General features: G+C 56.3%; 2 protein-coding genes across 6 annotated transcripts in view; one reads left to right on the top strand and one right to left on the bottom strand.

The window, feature by feature from the left end:
- Positions 1-509: 509 nt before the first annotated feature.
- Positions 510-12,530, bottom strand: LOC132491051 (uncharacterized protein C21orf58-like). Its single transcript, XM_060099856.1, has 9 exons — positions 12,471-12,530; positions 11,640-11,700; positions 10,327-10,400; positions 9,350-9,514; positions 6,357-6,468; positions 1,718-1,833; positions 1,110-1,345; positions 655-717; positions 510-557 (listed from the first exon to the last, which is right to left on the bottom strand). The coding sequence occupies exons 1-8, from the start codon at positions 12,528-12,530 to the stop codon at positions 672-674; spliced, it is 870 nt and encodes a 289-aa protein (XP_059955839.1). The 3' UTR covers positions 510-557; positions 655-671.
- A 3,764-nt stretch (positions 12,531-16,294) lies between these two features.
- The window catches only part of PCNT (pericentrin), a 105,559-nt gene continuing 100,635 nt past the window's right edge, over positions 16,295-21,218 (top strand). For all 5 annotated transcript variants that reach the window (XM_060100305.1, XM_060100301.1, XM_060100303.1 and 2 more), the window contains exons 1-2: positions 16,295-16,491; positions 19,020-19,226. In XM_060100305.1, the coding sequence (XP_059956288.1) occupies positions 16,438-16,491; positions 19,020-19,226 (261 nt within the window). In that variant the 5' untranslated portion in view covers positions 16,295-16,437. The remainder of the gene's footprint in view (positions 16,492-19,019; positions 19,227-21,218) is intronic.

Raw genomic sequence — 21,218 nt, 5'->3', positions numbered from 1 at the left:
GGCAATTCCAAGGTCATCTGGCTTCCTCTGATGAGCCTTCTGGCAACTGCAAGGGTCCAAAGATGCAAGGCCGGAGCAGGGCTTCTGCTCGTGTGGAACTTGGGGAAAGAGACGATATATCCCAAAAGGGGCCAATGAAAACATGCATAATACTTGAAAATGGCATTTGCGAGAAAATTATATTAAAGCAGCCCGGAAGCATAATTCCACCAGAAAAAAATAAAAGAGGGGCAGAGAGTGGAGTAAAGGTAACTGGTCCCGTGGGGAGAATCCAGACACAGGCAGATGGAAGACAGCCCCGCCTCAGCCCGGCCTCGGTGCTTGGCTTCAGGAGGAGGAGCGACATGAGTGAAGCGGCCGGCAGCCCTGCCCTCACACAGACACACCAGGCACGTGTCCTGCAGCTGCTCCTTTCCTGTGAGGAGCCGGAGTCTCTGCCCTGGGCCACCGGGCACCACGAGTGTTACTCTGCTCATGGCATTTTCCCCCGGGAAGGTTCAAGCTTGGTGTGGCTACATCAGTCGACCTCTCCTCTCCTGGCTCGTGAGCCGTGTCTCCTGATGAAGTCCCCGTGTCTCCTCGTGACCCTCACCGCCCCGCATCCAGGGCCGCGGCTGCCCACCCCCTGGGGGAGCACGAGTCCCTGCCGCTTACCCGAGCCCGCCGTGGGGTCACAGGCCTGGAGCCTGTGTTGGGAGGACACCGTCGGACGCCGCCCTAGAGCAAGGAGGGTGTCTTTGGATGCAGCTGCTGCCCTGGTCTGGCTCACAGACACCATGCTCAGGTGGGTCTCGCCGCCAGGGCTCGGTGGGGGCCCTCACAGCCGGGCTTATACTGGGCCCTCCCCTGCTGGGCTGGACAAATGACCCACGCCTCGGGCAGCTCCCCTGGGAGGAGGGCATGGGGTCCACACCCAGCTGTGGCAACTAGGACTGAGGCTGCCAGGGTTACCTCGCACCCCCACCCCCTCCCTCGGGAGCTGGCAAGGCCTCCCCAGGCTCCTGCTGTAGCTACAGGCCTGACAGAGGGTGAGGAGGGGCGACCCAGGCCCTGGGGTCCTCCCGCCCCGCAGGTGCAGGAGGCTGGCCTGGAGCCCAGCCCGGACTTACGTGCTAAGGGCGGCCACTGAGGGACCGGCCACGTGCCACACGGTGGGCAGGAAGCTGGCAGCAGGAGGGAGGGCAGTGGTGGAGACCACCGGGGGCCACGTGGAGTAACCCGCTGGGGAGCCAGGCGTGGGGCTGGCCTGCAGCGGGGCTGGGGGCGCGTAGTGGTAATGGTGGTACACAGAGGGCGGCTTCTGCCTCTTGGCTCGCAGGGCGGCGGGGCGAGCCCACTGCGGGTCCTCAGCATGACACACACCGGGACGTTTCAGCGGGCCCCCGGCTGCTCCTGGGCTCCCCTCCCCTCCCCTCCACGTGGTTCCGGACTCAGGATGGGGTCAGGGTCAGGGCAGCGGTGGGCAGGGGTCCCGGAGGGCGTGAGGGTGGGCACAGGCTCCAGCAGAGCTCAGCCAGCTCCGGGGGCTGCTGTCGGGGCCCTGAACTGGGCAACCCGTTCCTCATCCGGGTGGGGCTGGGGGCTCTGGGGAGCTTCAAGCTGGAGCACAGAGCCGGAGCCAGAAATGCGTTTTCCAGAGCTACAGAGATGCATGGACTTCTGGAGGAGGAGCCACCAGGTCCTCTGGTCTTGGTTTGGGTGTGGAGCCTACCTGTGCGGGGAGGCGCAGGGGCGCGGGCGCCAGTGCTGATGGGGGCAGGGCTCTAAGCATCAGGTTCTGTGTGAGGATCTGGTGCATCTGCGCGCTCTGCATCAGCATCATCGCCACCATGTCTGAGGGAGGGCACGGAGGGCTCGGTCACGCACGGACTGCCGTCGCCGACCGGGCCACTCCTGCAACGGAACTCAGGGGAAGCAGACGCAGAGCTCTACGCGCAAGCGTGGAGTCCAGTGGGTCTGCAGGTCCCAGGGTGTGTTCTCAGACGTGTCCTTTTGAGCCCTACGGATGGTGGAGCCTTCTTGCTACTGGATTCCTGACGTCCGTCCGCTGGGCTGCGTGGTGGCCCCGACGGTATCCACATCCTAATCCCCAGGACCTCTGAATGTGGTCTGATTTGGAAAAAGGGTCTTTGCAGGTATGATAAGGATCTTGAGATGAAATCACCCAGGGGAGCCCTAAACCCAAGGCCAGTGTCTTCCTGAGTGACAGGCAGACGGAGCTCTGAGACAGAAGAGGAGGCAAGATGCAGAGGCGGCGGGCGGAGGCTGGAGGGGCGCCCGGAGCCCCAGGAGCTGGAGGGGCAGGAAGGACCCTCCCCAGGACCTGCCGCACCTTGAGTTTGGACCCCAGCCTCCAGACTGGGAGCAGACACAGTGCCGTCATTTTAGGCCGCCGGCTCGTGGTGCTTTGTCGCAGCCACCGCAGGAAGCTAATATATATTCACCAACTTGGGACACTGGGAAACGCTGAATCTGGTCTGTGTGGGACATAAATGTTGCTTCTTTCCACAGCGACTAGGCCCTGGAAATTAGGTGGCCCTCTAGGCTCTGTTGGCCTCACCAAAGGAAAGCGAGCCTCTAAGGACCACTCACACTCGCAGCCAAGCAGATGGGGCCTACAGGCTTGGGCTGGGGCTCCCACAGGCGCTTTGGGGCTGGGGCTGCAGCAGACAGCCTCCCCCTCAGGCCGCTCTCCCGGACCTCCCTGCAGGTGTGGACTCGCCAAGCCTCCACAGTCACGTGGGCCAATTCCTTAAAACACGTCTTTCTCGCTGTATTACACACCCTGCTGGTTCTGTTTCTCTGCAGAGCCCTGACTGGCACAGATGTCGGCACAGGGCCGGGGGGCTCTGGGGAGGGGGCCAAAGCCAGACTGCTAGTGCAGAAGCTGAGTCTGGCAGCCCCACAGGGGGCAGAGGCCCTTGAGGAGACCCACGTGGGTCTGGGCCTGGGGCAGCCCCGCCCACAGTGAGCCCTCTGAGAGGGAACCCTCCCCATCAGCCCCGCAGGGTCCCCCCCGAGTAAAATCGAGCATGAAAAGATTAGTCGACAGATGGGGGGGTAGAGAAACGGACCCACGTCTACAGCCTCACCACCAGGGCACACGTCAGTGCAGTGGGCAAACAGTCTTCAATAAAGGGCAGGGGGTCAAATAAAGGGCAGGGTATCCATTGCAAAAATAATAGCATTGATCCCTAATTCACAGCACACACAAAACTCCATTGCAGGTGGATCGTACATCTAAATGGGAAAGGCAAACAGAGCCGTAGAAGGAAATACAGAAGAACGTCTTGCTGACCTTGACGGGTAAAGACTTCTTAAACAGGACACAAAAGGTACCAACCATAAAGAGTAAAGCCTGAAAAACTGAACTTCACTAAAATTAAGAACTTCTGTTTATCCAAAGACACCATGAAGAGAGTGGAAGGGCCACAAAAAGGACTTGCTGTTTGCCATACATATGTCAAAATGACCCATTTTTAGAATACATAAAGAATTCCTAGAAATCAAGAAGACAGGCAGAAAACCTGAAAGAAAAATGGGCAAAATACTTGAATGGGAACTTCACAAAAAAGCATATTCAAATGGCCAAAAATATATGAAAAGGTGAAGTGCAAATTAAAACCAGAATAAGCTACCATGACCTGCCCACCAGATGGGTGAAAATGAAAAGTTCTGAAAACATCAAGTGTTGGTAAGTTGCTGTGGGCAACCGAAATTCTCCTCCCCTCCCGTGGGGTGTACATGGGTTCAGGCACTTTGGAAAACTGTCTGGCAGTATTTCCTAAGCAGTCATCCCATCCCCGGGTGTGTGCCCCACAGACACGAGCACGTCCATTCACCAGAAGGCACGCAGAGCAGCACTGCGGCACAGAAACGGAACGCCCAACCCCCCAGATGGGCCCACAGTTTGAGGGACTGAATAGCGTGGTGGCTAAAGAATGGCCCCGGCGATGTCCGCATCCTGATCCCAGAACCTGCGAACGTGTTCCGTTACACAGCGAAAGGGACTTGCAGATGGTGACGAAGTTAAGAATCTTGAGATGGGATGGAAGTGACCGGAGTCTCCACCCACGGATGAAGGGAGAAGTAAAATGGGGTCCAGCCACACAGTGGGATATTACTCAGCCTTAAAGAGGCAGGATGCTCTGACACGGGCTACAACATGGATGGACCTTGAGGACACTATGCTCGGTGACATAAGCCAGACACACAAAGACAAATACTGTGTGATTCCACTCTTATGAGGCATGTAGCCCAATCAAAATCAAGAAGGTGGAACACAGACTGGTGGGCGCAAGGGGCTGGGGGAGGGGGATGGGAACCTGTTCACTGGGGACAGAGTTTCAGTTTTACACGACAGAAGATTCTAAAGATCTGTTGCACAACAATGTTGAATATAGTTAGCACGACTTAAACATGGTTACGATGGTCAACTTTATGTTACGTGTTTTTTACCACAATTTTTTAAATTAATATTTTTTAAAAAGGATCTTCAGATAGGGAGATTATCTTGGATTATCTGGGTGGTCCCAATGTCATCACAGGGGTCCTTAGAAAGTGTTGGGAGAAAATAACTATCAACCTACACTTGAATATCCAGCAAAACTAGTGTTTAAGAACAAGGGGAAATAAAAAGAAAGTGAACACTAAGGCAGCTTCAAAAGCCTGTCCTGCAGGACCTTGTAAAAGACTTGTTCCCAGATGATAGGAAGGGATTCCAGGAGGACGGTCTGAGATACAATAAAGGGTGAGCTAATTCAAATGTATTTGCTGCATGACGTTATACCAGTGTCTTTTCTGTGAAGTTTTCCGAAACGGTAGAGCTGATGTGGAGAGCGGTTGCGGGGGGTGGGGTGGGGTGGAGCTCCAGAAGCCGCGTGTCTCTCTTCATAGGAAGCAGCCCAGCAGTCCTCCAAAGGGGCTGTTGTAGTGCTTTTGAGAGTCCCTATTTTTACATTCAAATATTTGATCCAGTTGGAATTTGTTTTGGTATAAGGAGTGGGGTAAGGAACGTGACTTTACTTTTCTGAATAACTAGCTACTTACTGTTTCTTTTTTACCAGTGATTTTAAATGCACTTTTTAAAGGCACACAGACACTTGCACGCGCACGCACGCGCACACACACACACACACACGTATGCACAGGGTATGCTGGGTTCACCTCTAGAGCCTGACAGTCACTAAAGTTCATCGGGAAAAACCGAGGAGCGTGGTGAGGAGAGACCAGCAGGCTGTCCGCTCTGCACCTCCAGGCCACCTTGGTGTGTGTCACGGTGAGAACAGTCCCCCTGGGGAGTTGCAGGCCGCCATGGACCAGGCCTGACATGTAGCACGTACACGGTGGTGCTACGCTCCCGGGGACAGAGTTGAGAACATTCATCAGGTGATTCTACACACAAGTCTGCCTCGGACTCTCAACACCTCCCATCGTCAGGGAAACGCAAACCACAACCCCAGTGACCGACTACCGCCCCTACTAACACGGCTGACCGCACCACATGCAGGCGAGGGTGTTGAGGAACTGGACCTCTCACACATGGCAGTTTTAAGCACACACCTGCCATGATTCAGCCGTCCCAGTCCTAGATAGTTACCCAGGATAAATAAAAATGTACATCCAGACTCAGACGTGAGTGTCCATGGAGCTTTTGTGGTGATAACCAAAACTAGAAACGACCCAAGTGTTCATCGACAGGTGAAAGGATAACAAACCAGTCCATCCACACAATGTAAGGTCACTGGGCAATTTCAAGGAGCCATGGTTTGCTACGCCCAACAGGAGCGATGAGTCTGAAAACAGTGCCAGAGTGAAAGAAGCCACACAGAAAAGAGTGCAAACTGTGTGATTCCACTCATACAAAAATCTAGGAGACGCAAACTGATGCACAGTGACAAAGCAGGGAGGACGGCAGGAAAAGGTGCCTGAGGTGATGCCGTGTTCACTGCCTTGACTTAGTGATGGGTTCACAGGTGTGTACAGGTGTCAAAACTATCAAATTGTACACTTTAACAGTGTGCAGTTTATTCTATGTCACCTCAATAGAGCTGTTCTAAAATTCAAGTATTTAAAATTACTTAAAGAGAAAAAGCAGTTTAACCAAGGGTTTTTTGAAGCTAATCACTGGATGAGTTGGGCTGGAACACAGTTCTTTCAAATCTGAGTCCAGGCTTCTTCCCTCAGGGATATCCATCAGTAAGGATTTTTCAAAGTGAAATTATTTTCATGTTGCTAAATACATAGCTTCAGTTGAGCAGTCAAAAGCTGGCCCTAAAAGACTACCCTGCTTACAAAACTATTTTTTCAGTAGAGAATTGCGTAAACCCATGGCAACATTCGTTATGAACTCTTACCTTCCTTGATGCTTCCTGACTGCTGAGTGGGGAAGGCCTGGGGAGGGGGGATCTGTGCGACGAGTGGCTGCTGAGGCAGCTGCTGGATGATGGCGGTGGGAGGTGGGGGTGCCTAGAAGAGCCAGACGACCCATTACCTGAATGTGCCCCAGGAATAGTGACCTACAGAACCACCCACCACCCATCCACCCACCATCCACCCATCAATCCATCCCCCACCCACCCATCCATCCATCCAACATCCACCTACCATCCATCCATCCATACATACATCCATCTACCCACCATCCATCCATCCATCCATCCATCCACTGTCCATCCACCCACCACCCACCATCCATCCACCATCCATCCATCCATCAATACACCCATCCAGGGGCTTCCCTGGTGGCGCAGTGGTTGAGAATCTGCCTGCCAATGCAGGGGACACGGGTTCGAGCCCTGGTCTGGGAAGATCCCACATGCTGTGGAGCAACTAGGCCTGTGAGCCACAACTACTGAGCCTGCGCATCTGGAGCCTGTGCTCCGCAACAACAGAGGCCGCGACAGTGTGAGGCCCGTGTACCGCAATGAAGAGTGGCCCCCACTCGCCGCAACTAGAGAAAGCCCACGCACAGAAACGAAGCCCCAACACAGCCAAAAAATAAAATAAAATAAAAAATAAAAAAATACACCCATCCATCCACCAACCATCCATGGGGGACTTTAAATGAGAAACCCTAGAGGTTAAACAGATGGCTGAATAGATAAATATTTGAGTCTGGGTATCACTTAGGACATGGAATGTTATGGACTGAATGTTTGTCCCCCCTCAAATTCATATGTTGAAGCCCTAACCCTCAAAGTGACTATATTTGGAGATGAGGCCCGTGAGGAGGTGATAAAGGGAACGAGGTCGTAAGCGTGGGGCTCTAGTCTGATAGGGCTGGTGTCCTTGTAAGAAGAGAAGGAGACACCAGATGCTGTCTGCCCCGTGAGGACACAGTGAGAAGGCGGCCACCCACCAGCCAGGGGAGCACGCTCATGGGAACTGCGTTGGCTGGCACCTTCATCTGGGACGTCCAGCCTCCAGACTGTGAGAAGGTAAACGTCTGATGTTTAAGCGCCCAGACTGTGGTATTTTGTAATGGAGCCCAAGCAGAGTAAGACGTGGCATTTTTCATGTTTCCCACGTTTCCCGGCTTTAGTGGGCTAAGCTCATCCCTGCTTCCATTAATTCTGCTTTAATAGAGGCATCCAAGGATCTTGGCATGGAAATACTCTCTGGCTTCCCTCCTGAGTTAAAATAATGCACAAACGTTTTGGGCGCACGCCAGGGGGTGATTCGTATTTTAATCCTCTTCCGGATGCACGAGGCCCTCCCAGTCCCTTCTCTCTCAGTTCACGGAAAGGCTGGCATAGACCAGGGTTGGCAAACTTCCTGTAAAGGGTTGGACAGTGTATCGCTCCGCTTTGTGGCCACAGGGCTTTAGTTGTAACTGCTCACCTCTTCCTTTGTAGCTGCAAAGCAGCCCCAGACATGTAAGCACTTACGAACCCTGAGATGTGTGTTTCATATCATTTTCATGTGTTACAAACTATCGCTCTTCCCCTGATTCTTCCCCAAACATTTAAAAGTGTACCACCCCGGCCTTCCCTGGTGGCGCAGTGGTTGAGAGTCTGCCTGCCGATGCAGGGGACATAGGTTCGTGCCCCGGTCTGGGAGGATCCCACATGCTGCCGAGCGGCTGGGCCCGTGAGCCATGGCCGCTGAGCCTGCGCGTCCGGAGCCTGTGCTCCGCAACGGGAGAGGCCGCAGCAGTGAGAGGCCCCCGTACCGCCAAAAAAAAAAAAAAAAGTGTACCACCCCTCTCGGTTCACAGGTCGTACTGACAGCCAGGTGGCAGCCAGCTTTGGCCTGTAGCCACAGTCGGCCACCCCCCGCAGGCCACTCCCCGCCCTGCACAGACCAGCAGGCAGTCCCAGAGGTGGTGCTGTCGCAGCAGAGGGGGCCTCCTACCCCAGAGTCTCTGGGACATTCAGCCTAACCACCAAGGCCCCTGCTTGCTCTCGTGGTTGTCATTGGGGCTGAGACTGAAACACCCAAGCATGACTGGGCCTGAGGAACTGCAGTAAGTATGAGCACGTTGGGACTGGGGGAGCCTCCAGAACCTACACCCTCACCCCACCATTCCTGGGGCAAAGGGGGCTCTGGGGCCTCTGCTGGCACGCCCCTTCCCTCTCTGTTACCACCACGTGGGCTGCCAGGTCCCCTCCCAGAGGATAAATGCCCTCCAGGTCACGGACCCAGCCTGTGGGCACCACCGACCTCCCTGGCCACCGGATCCAGAACCTTCTCAACCTGGCCCCGCCCACCTCCTGCCTTGTCTTCTCCTCACGCACTCAACCCCCGAGGCCGCTGCCCGCCAGGCACCAGCTGCCCCCGATACAATCCCTTTTGCTTAAGAAAGTCAGAGCTGCTTTCCCTCACTTGTAACCCAGGATGCTGAATGTAGGCGTGAGGCTCTCAGAAGTGGACCAGTCTTCCACCTTTTACAATTCTGCCCTGGAGACTGGGGGCTAAGCTTCCCCAGTCATCATGAAGTTTCGGAAAGGAGCGGACACACTTCTTCCCCAAATTCAGGCCCTCCTGATACTGAAACCCCCTAATTAATACTTCTGCTCCTAGCGCAAAGGTTAGGCCGTGGGGCGGAGCTGGGACCCCAGCCTCTCACCTGTAATGAGGAGATAAGCACCCCCTACCCCCAGCCAGTTCTCAGGGCACCTGTGAGGCCTGATGACACACATTAGCCCCGACAGAGCCAGACGCGGACTGCAGCCACGGCCGCCGCTTAGCCCACGGCCCCTTCTGCGCACTTCCCTAAGGTGCTGAGAGAGGCGAGACACGGAGGTGTGGAGACACCGCCATCCCTGCTTAGGTGAGACGTCTCTGGGGGCGTGGCACCCTCCCTGCATTGGTTCTGCCCCCCGGATTCACCGCGAGGAAGACTTACTGGGTGTTGGGTGATCTGTGGTGGGTCCAGGGTGGGTGGGGCCGGGGAGACAGCGGGGTGGACACCCACGGGGGGCACCTCTGGGGGCCGCACTGACCCACGGGCTCCTCCGTCCAGCCCCCTCCAGGCACGGGCCCGGGAGACCTCTTCCAGGAGGTGCTGTTCCTGCAACGCCAAAGCAGAGCCCGTGCTCGGAGGCAGGGAGCTGTGACACCTGGAGCGGGCTGGCGTGTCCCAGGCCCTCACCCCGCCTGGCATGACAGCGCCAGCGCACAGGCGTGTGGCCCCCCCATGGGGGAGCGGCCCCAGGACCACCTGCCACCCCTGTGCACCAGGCTCCCTCCCACCCCACCCGGGTGCATGATCAGATGGTAGGCCCAGGGCGCAGCTGGGTCGGAGTTGGAGCCAGGCCCTGGAGGCAAAACCTGAAGGCCCTTGCATGGTGCACACAGGAGAAATTGACCCCGAACGACTTTTTCCAGCCTATACAGGATATTCCGTCTCTCCAGCATGCTTCCAGGTCGACTGCACTACAAGGCAGTGAGTTTATCACAACTATCGTTTGGACCCGAATGCACCCCTTCCCATGGTCATTCCCTGCTGCTGGGGCCTCTGGTTTGGATGAAGCCCTGGTCATCTTGGAATCCCACTTCCGGGGAAAGGGGACCCTTCACACGGCATTTCCACCTCTGATCGTGTGCAACCACAGCAGTTTTTTCAGCTCACAGCCCCCTGCGAGAGCCCAGCCTCTGGGAAACAGGCGAGTTCTCCTCTCTCCATGGAGTCCGTGATCGGGGAGTGACGCCCCTCAGCTGCTCACGGCCCATCAGCTGTCCGCCCCCAAGTCCCAAACATCAGAACCAGCACGGGTTCCAGAAGGGCCCCCACCTCCCCTGGCCCGTGTTTGCTCTGAGCTCAGGCCACAGTTTCAGCTGCAGAGAGCTCGGGCCAAGGCTCCCTGTGGCCACATGGCCTACCCAGAGTCTCTGCAGAAGGTCCTTCCTCATCCTCAGAGCGCTCCGCAGGGCGGCCTCTGGCCCATCCTCATTTCCTGGAGGGAAGCGTGTGCTTCAGGGCTCAGCACTGCAGACCCCGGCAGCTCCCACCCCCGGGACCTGCACGCCTGTCCCAGAGAAGGAGGGAGGTGCCTGGGGACGGAGCTCGGGGGGCTGCCCTGTGGGGATTACGTGGGCAATGGTGGGGGGCACCCGGGGAGCTCAGTCTCTCGGGGGGCTCTGTCTTGCTCCGGGACAGGAGCCGCAAGTTGCAGAGTGAGGATTTCCCCCGGGGCCCGAGCACCGTGTTGCTCCTGCACCTTTGCCGGAAGGTCCCGCGGGCTCCACGGGACGCAGTGAGAGGAAGGAGGCCCTCACGGGATGGGGCTGAGAGCCCAGCCTCCCGGCACCTGGAGCCACCCCGCAGCCCCAAGCTGCCTGTGGGCTGGCATGTTCCACGGAGCCTCAGGGAACGGTTCCTGCAGTGTCCTGGACGCCACGCCTCTGGTGGTCCCTGAGCTCCTTTCCTCGGGGTGCATGGGCCTGACCCCTCCCCCTAGAGCTGGCGCTGCCCGCGCTGCCTGTCCTCTGGGGTCCCCACTCCCCCTCCAGGAGTCCCCACTTCCCTGGCCCATGTGTACTCTTCCATGTTCTGCGCTTGTCCTGGGTCATGTGACCTGGTTTGGGATTTTCTTCTATCTGGATTTGGGCCCTGGGCTCTGTCTGCTGCACTTGGGAGCTGCCTGGAACCCCCGCAGCACAAGGGGCTACGCCACATAGTAAAGAACAAGCAGTGTCTCCCCAGCACCTCGCCTAGATGTCCCTGAGCCCGGAGCCCATCACCAGGGAAAGCAGTCCTTGCCCTGGGTCCTGTGGCCTGAGCATCTGACCGCCAGCCAGGCTGGGGACGACGGGGCATCTGGTCTGGGTGCCCGAGGATGTGCAGGCTGACACGGATGGGGTAGGCCCTCCACACCCACACTGCAGAGCAAGCTCAGGGCAACACGGTCTGATGCAGGGGTGGCCACTTGAGATCCAAGCTGGGAAGCCTGGGCTGGTTATCTAACCTCTCTGTGTCCCTAGCACTCAACTGTGAAACAGGAATGATGAACGTGCCCTCCAGGGTATGCAGGCTGGATGTGATACGATATGAGGGTGTGTGTGTGTGTGTGTGTGTGTTAAAGACACAACAAAGGCCTTTCCGCTCTGAAAGTAAAGAAGTTTAGAGGACAGTCTCGCCATAACCAGAGGTTGCTCCGGGGCCTGCGCAGCTTCAAGCAGCCCGGGGCTCTTACCGGGCGTGAGATGGGGGTCCTCAGAATCCGCTTCCACATCCTCGCGCTCTTGCTTCAGTTTCTGTGAGGAGAAGAGACCAGGACGAGGACCGTGCTCCAGGCGCAGGCTCGGTGTGGGGGGCCAGGCCGGGCACCAGCGCCCAGACAGACGGGCTGGGAGCAGGAAGCGTGTGAGGTGGGCTGCGGGGCAGGTAGCCAGGGGGGACCCTGAGGCCACACTCTCCATACGATGCACACACACTCCACCTTGAAACCCACAGGTCCCTGCAGGAGACTGTATGAAGAGCTTGACCAGGCCGGCTCTGTGTCCTGACCACTCTGACTGCTCCACTGAGCCCTGGGCTGAGCAGCTACTGTCGGGGCCTGTTCTGGGGTGAGCCCTGCTGCTGCTCTGGGCAGCCGTCGGGGGCAGAAGAACAGAGCAGGCAGGTGAGGTGGGGGGAGCCGTGAGGACCCCGCAGATCCTCGGAGGAGGAGAAGGAGGCCGGCCTCAGGGCGTCCACTGGCTGCCCGCCCCAGGCCTGGCCGAGACGCCGCACCCTGAAACTCGGAAGGCGGGAGGCCCCGAGGGGGAGTATCAGGGCGCCCTGGCAGTGCTCCAGCCTGTGGGTGCGGGCCTGCCTCCTGGCTGCAGAAACTGCCAGGAGGACCTACTTGGTCCCGTACGAACAGAAAGGAGAAAAACCAAGGAACCACAGTTCTTCACTACGAGGCTAAAACCACTGAAAGGGGTTTTGCTTTGGAACTGGGCTCGTTACAGGTATAATCTTACCTTTCAAAGCTGTGCTTCTGTAACAAGCTGTTAAAAACATGAGTGCCCAGCTGTCTTACCTTCTCCAGGAGTTTCAGGGTCAGCCGAGTCAACCGATCTGCCACCGAGGAGTCCAGCATCCCGGGGCCACAGGAGGGGACGCCACGGGCCCACTCCCTCCCCGTCTCAGTTCCCTCTGGAAGAACCGCTCAGCCAGAGAGAAGCAGCCCAACCCTGGGGTCACTGAAGGAATCCCACGCTGAGCTCGGTTTGCCTTCTTGCCTCTACGGCCAGAGAAGAGCGTGCGGTGGGGGGGGGGGCACACGCCCTGGACGCACAGCGTCTGGCATCGCCATGGTGGTTGCTAGGACCCGCAGATATGGCGAGGCCCGGTTGCCAGGTTTCCACTGAGAGTCCTTCCCAGGCCCCGCCTGTCCCCATGCAGGGGTTACCAGTAAACACTGCTGATCCCCAGGTGTGGCCAGGCGGGGCTCCTGGGGAAGGAAAAAGTGGGCAGCAGCTGGGGCCCGAGGGTAGAGCGCAGCCCTGGCCGGGAGGACAGAGCCCAGAGGATGGGGTGGGGGAGGGGCATGGCATCCACCCCCCCCCCCACGCACCACAGGGGCTGCCACCCCTGCCCTCAGCCCGCTATGGCCTCCAGGAGGACAGCAAGCCCCTGGCCTTTCCTAGGGATCCTCCCAGCCAGACGGGAGTAAAGGCCAGAACACTGGAAGACAGGGTGCGAACACCACCTCCCTGCAGACTTCAGGAAACTCTGCGTGGCACCAGGGAGCTGGCCAATGAGGTGCCTGGGGGCTTCTGGGTGGGAGCTTAAGGTGGGCTCACCCCAGAGGACATGGGGCCACCCCGAGGCACCACCCCTCAGGGTGGATGTGATTCCAGCCGGGGGACTGCCCAGCCGGGACCCATGCCCAGAGAGGGGCAGGGGCACCTGGGAGGGGGACCGTCGGTGGGTGACCCACCCGTCCGGGAGAGGGCATGTCCACAGGGCTGGCATGGGGAGGGGGCGTGAGGGGAGGGGAGGGGGTGTGCCCATCAAGGGAAGACTTTTCTAAATGATGCTTCACTTCAGTGCTTCCCAGGAGGGGCAGTTTTGAGGAGTACTATCGTGTTTTGTTTTATATTGTATCAATACCTACTGTATCTGGCATTTTGTAGGGTGTCCCTCTACTATTGGGATTTGTTTGATGATTTTCCACAATTGGACTGGGGTTATGGGTTTTTGGGAGGAAGACCACAGAGGCAAAAGGCCCTTCTCATCACATCCCATCCAGGGTGTGTGCCGTCAACATGACCTACACTGTGGATGTTGACCTCAGTTACCTCGTGGAGGTGTGTCTATCAGGTTTCACCACTGCACAGCTACTATTTTTCTTTCCCTTTCCACACTGTCTTCTTCAGGAGGAAGTAGCTATGCACAGCCCATACATAAGGAGTGGGCGGTTATGTTTCCCTCCTTGAAGGTGAGTATCTACATATTTGGACAGCTGTTTAATTGTTAAAAATAAATTAAGAGTAAGATCCAACATTTACAGAATATCTAGAATAGCCATGGAAATGACTCTGGGGTTCCTCAGAACACAGTTTGAAAACCACTGGCCAAAGCAGTGTGGGCAAACACATGGGCCCCCCACAAAGCTTTAGATGTACTGCAACATGTCAAGGTTGAGAGATTCAGGCATAGATCTGCGTCTCTGAGTGCTCTTGGGAAATCCGAGCCTGTGGTCTGCTAGTGTTGCCTGCCTACCCCTGGTCTACGGAGGCCACCGCCTCATGTCTGTGAGCCAAGACTGGAAGCATCACTCACCATACAGAGGGCTATGGTCTGACACAGGAGGTGGTTGAATTTCCAGGGCTCCCTGAAGATTTGTGTAAGTTGCGATTGCTTAGACTCACACGTTCACACTGAGGTTGAAAGGTGAGCTTGTGTCAGTAAAGTCACTACAGCACGTTCGTGGAGGAGCATAGTTACCGCCACTCAGTGTCCGAGAGCAGACAGGGAGCACGCGGCCTGCACACAGACGCTACTGCACTGAAGGCACAGGAGTGAAGGAAACACAGCAACCCAGTGTGTTTGCTGGACACCCCTGCACAGTTAGCCCGCACAGTGCTGCCTGACATGCCACCTTTCCTCTGGTTGCCGCTTGCAGCACTGTCATCCTACCCAGCTCCACCCCAGCCAGATCTGACGCAGGGGCAAGTTTGTGGGTGTCTTCACGTCTCACACAGGGAAACCGAGGCACAGCTGCTTAGGGGTTGCCTGTGTTTCTTCCTGAGTTTGTGACCCCCCCGCCATTTAGGTAACCATCACCAGTTGGTGAGAGCATCCCCCCACCCCACCCTCCGCGAGGGAATGCTCACCCAGGCACAGTTACGCTACAGTAACAAGAGGTGCCAACAACACGCTTTGGATCAGGGTCAGTCAGAGCTTATCAGCTTCCAATGAGCTTGATAACTGCAGCAGCATTTGATTGTTAATCAAAACCGTGGGCTAGGAATAAAAACCTCGCCTTGCTTCCTCATCTGGACAAACAGGCTTAAGTGGAGTCTGAAGCTAAGGAACAAACAATGATTTCACGAGACTCCAGTTCCCACACGGGCCATGAATTCATAACCCACATCACATTCCCTTTCTTTTAAAAACATTTTTTAACAGACTATCTTTTTGAGCAGTTTTAGCTTCACAGAAATTTGAACAGGAAGTACAGCACATTCCTTTTTAATAACCATTTACAATATATTTGGATTGATTTACCCAAACGTTTCAAGGCCTTAAAACTTTTCCATGTGAGAAGAGACTTTTTGCCTTTCACTGAAACAGCTCTCTCCCTCTGGTGATCTACAACTGTGTACAATTACTGTATCATTTAAAATTGCATCCTTACAGGCCCCTTGGCAAGTTGGCCCTATGGAGCCCCTTCCACGCTGGGGTTCCAGGGGTTGTCCTAACAGGAATACACTTGTATTCTGGGTGTGGGTTTGCCTTTCCTGCCCGCAGGGCCTCAGCCTGACCCTCTCTCAGAGTTTCCCACTGCATGGAGTCCCTCCTAACACTCTTTGACGCAGGGCACTGCTTTATGGCAGAGGTGCCAGAGTGGACCCATGACAGACGCATTAAACCACAGCCCTCGATATGGCACTGTGTCCCCAGCGGGAAGAACCCATGGGTCCAGGAGTGGCAGCACCGCCGGTGGCTTCTTGTCCCTGTAGCTCTGGGCTCCGTGGGTTGGGGGTGCCAGCCCCGATTCCCACTAACTCTGGCCACCCCCGGCACTCCGGTTCTGTGGGTCCAGGCGCCAGCGGGACCTAAGGGAGGGACTCCTAGGAACGAAATCAAGTGATTTTGCTGGCTGTCTGCGATCGTGACACGAACAGGGCCAGCATCCCGGTCGCCAAAAGGACCCCTGGAGACGAGAGTTTGGGTCCTGCCAGCCCTGGGCACGGCCACAACCCGGAGCGATTTCACGGGCAGCCCTGAGCTGGCGCACGCATGCAGTGGGGCCCGGCCTCCTGGGCTGTCCCCAGGGGCTCGCGACGCTTGACTCAACTGGACACCGGTGCAGACTCGCCCCAGGGCGGCCTCAACCTCGCGGGAATGCGAACCGGCCTCCGCGCCAGTCCCAGCGGGGCCCGACGACCCACGTGCGCAGGCTCTTCAAACCGACCAACCACAGAGAGCGCCGAGAATGCCGCGCCCCGCTCAATGGTCCTGCCCGAAGAGGCCGGAGCGTCTGTGCGCCAATCGGAGGAACGGGTGCAGGGGCGGAGCTCCGCCGGGCCGCGGCTCCTTGAGGGCACCGCCCTGAATACGCGTGCGCGAGGGCAGGACCGCGGACCCTGATTGGCCGCGGGCCGGGGGTGCACGCCCCGGGGCGGGGCCGAACGCGGGGCGGGCCCACGTCTGCGTGACAGTTGTCGTGGGGGGAGGGTGAGCCCAGGCGATGCGGAGGGAGTGTAAATAGAGCGAAGGCGGCACCGCATCGGCCCCGCCACCTCACGGCGACCTGCGAAGAGCCCCGGAGTAAGATGGAAGATGAGCAACAGCAGCGGCGCAGAAAAGTGGAGGCCGGGAGAGCGAAGGTAAACGGCAGCGCCTCCTCCCCTCGCTGTCCCGGTGTGGGCCCCACAGGGCGGGCTCCAGTGCCTGCCACCGCCCCCTGCCAGGAGCGGACGCGGCCAGGAGGGGGCCTCTACCGCCGCACTCTTGCCCTTTCCGCCGAGTGGGCTGGAAGCCGCCCCTTGGCCGCCGCCATCTTGAATCCGCCGCCCTTTGCCTGGGCCCGCCCCCGCCGTAGCCACAGCCAATCAACGGCCGGGGGCGCGCGTCGCTTCGCGGAGACGTCGGGCGCGGGGTACGCCGGGACTGGCGGGGTTGCGCTTGCGCCGGGCAGGGGCGGGGCCGTGGGAGGCGGGCGTCCCCGCCCCCACTCCGGGACCCCGCGCCACCCCCCGCCCCGACCACCCCCGGGGAACTGCTAGAGAAGGGGCGCTGTCACCACACCTGCGCTCTTGTGCACACCTAGTGTCACCTGCACGTCTCCCTGTCCTCGCCCGGATTCCTGGAGGGCTTGGAGGCCGGGACTCCCTGCAGTTGGGCGACACGGGCGCTCCCCCTAGTGCTCAGCTCAGCTTCCATCCGATTAAAACGACGTGCAGAGATCGTTTTACACGGAATTCTGCAGTTCTTTTTGCTATAGAAGTTCGGAGTGGTGTTCCCGAGCACGGGACTTGTTCACCCTGTGGAATGCCTCCCACCGACCCACGCCCTGGTGTCGGGGCTCCTGAAACGCCTGTGCCGCCTCCTCGCTGCTTGGGGCCCAGGTAGACGGTCCTGGGCAAGTGAGGGCGGAGGGCCTCTGCCGGGGCCCCTCCCCGCGCCAGGACTGGGAGCTCCAGACGCCCGGACGGAGCCTCCTGGGAGGTGTCACGTCCCTGCGCTGCGGATGCCCCCGGGAGCTCTGTGCGGTCCCGGAGTGGGCTTTTGTTATCCACGTAGGCACCGTCCGGTACTCACTGTTCTGGGCGAGTTGTGGCGATTGAGCCGTTTGCCGACCAGACGCGGGCCCTGGAGACAGTGGAGAAAGCCTGGGCGCTTGTGCTGTGCCGCCCTGGCCCACCCCATTCCGGCTGTCGGGGGGAGCCGCTGTGCAGTGCCCGCGGCTATTAGGCAGAGCCCTATGAGGTTGCTGTTTGAGGTCAGACGTGGTCAGACATTGGGAATTTCACATGGATCAGCCAGCAGGGGTGTTCAGTTCCGTCCTAGTTCCTTCCCTTGAGGAAACCGCAGGGCCACTGCATTAAAGGGAACACTCAGAACACATGGTGAGTGGTGCGAGGTGGTGACAGGCAGAGGACAGAGCGGCCTCCTTAGGCTTCCTGTGCAGGTCAGTCTTCTGACTGGGGTTTGAACAGTGAGGCTGTAGTGTGTTTTTTCCCCTTTGCATGTGCCTGGCACATAGGAAGGAGATGGAAGCGAGCCAGAGTTTAATACTCACCGTTTTCCCTGAGCTCACCATGGTTTGCAAATGTGCCTAAATGTTGCTTGAAGGAGCATTAATGGTGATGAGAAGATTTCACCTTGGGAGAAGAAACAGATGCCTCTTGTTGGGTGACCACAGGCCAGAGACTGGGTCTGTGATACAGGAAGGGAACTCACCGACGCTTAGGTTTGATGGAGTTGGGCACAAAATAAACGAATCTGGGACTGGTTTTGAAGGCCGTGTCTGTTCTTGAGAGACGGTTTCTCTCACTTAAATTGCCTTTTGTGATTTTCCTATGTCCATGAAATTGTGCACTTCTGTTATCATTTAGACAAACATTTGATGCATTTGCTTTTATGACCAGAGTTGTCATTTGAAGGACCTTGTCCTCCTGTGAAAAGCTGACGTTAGCTATCCTACCTTTTGAATAAGGTGTTAGTGGGAGATGGTGTGTGAACAGTCTAAACCCTCAGATTTGTGGGACTGAGCAGAGCCAGGTGTGCCTTCCGATGGGGACATTCTGCGGAGGCCCCTGGCGCTTTGGTGAAGCTGCGCCGTGAAAAATAGAACATCTCATTCCATAGAGGAGGCTGTTAGATTGACCTGGCTTAATTAATTTTTTGCTATTTCTGTACCTTGTCTCAGAATCTATGGCAAGGAAGTTTTGGCTAGGCTATGTATTCCCCTGATTGGGGGAAAATGGGGCAAAAAGGGAGAATTTAGCTTTTCTGTATAGTTTTAAACCTTAAACATGCCTTGATTTAGCTGTCAGTTTTTAAAATAGATGTACTTTTTAATTTTTGAATTTTTCTGTAAACTCTCAGCGGCTGGAAAAGCTGTTCTGCCAGTCAGCCTTATTGCTTTCCTTTGTCTGTAGGCATCATTCACAGTCCTTAACGTTAGATTCTTCGTGTGTCATTCTGAGACTTTAACTCCCAGTATCGTAGATGTTAATGGAGGTGGTGTTTCTGGGACGGGGCCTGGTTGATGTTAGTCTGGCCAGGTGTGGCCGTGTGGACTGAGCCAGCCCCCGAGCCTCATGTTCCCCACAAGCTTGCTGTCTTTGTGGTTCTGTTACTTTTTCCTCACTTACCTTTGTCTCTACTACCTCTCTACGTTTTTGCGCAGCTTGCTCACTTCCGACAGAGAAAAACAAAAGGTGACTGTGCGCATTCGAAGAAAACGCCGGCGAAGAGGAAGGGCGCGGCTGTCGATGCGCCTGACCAGGAGGAGAGTCCGGTAGCTGAGGCCGAGGCCAGCGGACTCCTGGGAGGCCGGGACGTTGGCAAGAACACGTCGTGCAGCGACACCCCTGATGGCGCAGGAGTCCCTCAGGTAGATTTGCTCGGCTCTGTGTTTTCACGTTTTGCTTATCTTCTGGTTATTGCTAGCGTAATTTACTAAAAGTGGTGTTAGGTCTGTTTTTGCCTATCAAAAGTGGGGAAACGGGGTTTTATTTTAGCTTACAAAAGGGGCGTATATTTTTGTGGTTTTACTTCTATTTAAAGTTTTTTCTTCATCCCATGATTTTGAGAAATTTGGGGTGAACTGTTTGAAGGCAGGGGTCAGTACTGGTGCTTGGTGTGGTAATGGGAGTTTGACAAGTGTGGGTTCCTCGGGTGTGGCTGTGCATCAGCCCGCCGACAGGTATCTTTGGACACTTAAGCCATAATATCCCTTCACCTACTGTCAAATCCACCTACTTGTTGGTCTTTGTCCTTTCCCTTCTTTCCGAACGTGGGGTGAGGAGGGCAGGGCTGAAGGTCTCACAGAAATGGTGTCTTATCTGCTGCTTGAGGCCCTGTGAGCTGCAGGGGCGGGTGTGGACCTGGGTGTTGAGGGTGCATGGCCTCCCTGGGCCTCCTGGTTGCCTGCATGTGGGTCTCCTTGGGGCCTCCTCTCGTGTGTGTACTTAAACTGGAAGTACCCCTAACTTGTGTGCAGCAGGGCAGGGGCAGATGTTTGCTAGAATGAGCTGAAAACTGGTGGTTGAGGGCAGAATTTGACTCAAAGTCGCGCTGTGTCTGGACTGCCTTATTGAAAAAAAGGAATGGGTGCTAGCATATAAAGTTTATGATATTCTACCTACAAAAGTATTATAGAATGTTCCTTTTTTTGAAAAATTGGAAGACTTCGCCATGGCGCTCCGACTTTGCCCGGGGAGCAGCTGCCTAGAACTCTGGTGCCTGAGTCTCTGGAGCACCCTGTGCCCAGCTCCCTCTGCCTGCACTCCCTGTGGTCTGAGTGACCTGAGGCTGGATATCAGTTTCGGTTCATGTTCGTCCTCTTGTTGCTCCTCTGGGGTCGAGCTGCGGGTTCTCAGCAAGCTTGTCTCGTCACAGCTGAGTCCATGGAAGCCATGTTGAGAGTGCTGAGCCCTTACTCTCAGTGGCTTTTCTCTGCATGTTTCCTGCTTAGGCTCTTTGAGGAGAAAGGCTCGTAATGTAAATTAACATTTATTAATTTCATATTTTTATTTTCAAATCAGACAAGTCTTTTTTTTTTTTTTTTGGCGGTACGCAGGCCTCTCACTGTTGTGGCCTCTCTGTTGCGGAGCACAGGCTCCGGACGCGCAGGCTCAGCGGCCATGGCTCACGGGCCCAGCCGCTCCGTGGCATGCGGGATCTTCCCGGACGGGGCACGAACCCATGTCCCCTGCATCGGCAGGTGGAGTCTCAACCACTGCACCACCAGGGAAGCCCCAGACAAGTCTTTTTTATTTTAAGTTAAAGGTTGTGTGGTTTTTAGCTTTTCGTTTGAAAATGTCAGACCCACAAAAAAATTGCAAAAGATAACACAGAGTTCCTGGAGCTCCCTCACCTAGCTTCCTGAAATATTGACACCTATGCAATCATAGTATAAATCACGAGCAGTTTTAGTTAACATTGAAACAATACTGTGAGCTAATTGATAGAGCTTATTCTAAGTTTTCCGATTTTTCTGGTCCAGGATTCTGTATTGCATTTCAGTGCCTTGTCACCTTAGTCTCCTCCAATCTGAACGGTTTCTCAGTCTTCCTTTGTGTTTTATAAGTCTGACACTTGTGGAGTACTAGCTGGTTATGTTGTAGGATCCCTGTCAGTTTGGGTTTGTTTGATGTTTCCTTCTGATTGAAGTCAGGCTGTGCGTTTTGGCAGGAACACGGTGCAAGTGCTGATGCTGGCTGCTGAGTGCATCCTGAGAAGAGGCGCAGGTGGGGTGGTGTTAGCTGCGTCACTACTGGGGGGCCTGCCAGATGTCTGCTGATAGAGAAGTGTTTGTCTCCCCCTTCGTAGTTGACGAGTATATGACGTGGAGGTGCTTGGAGGCCCTGTAAATCCTCCATTT

Source organism: Mesoplodon densirostris, chromosome 5 (genome assembly GCF_025265405.1).
Source record: "Mesoplodon densirostris isolate mMesDen1 chromosome 5, mMesDen1 primary haplotype, whole genome shotgun sequence".
NCBI classification, from domain to species: domain Eukaryota; kingdom Metazoa; phylum Chordata; class Mammalia; order Artiodactyla; family Ziphiidae; genus Mesoplodon; species Mesoplodon densirostris.
Note: the sequence above shows the minus strand (reverse complement) of the source record. Positions and strands in the feature narration are given on the sequence as shown.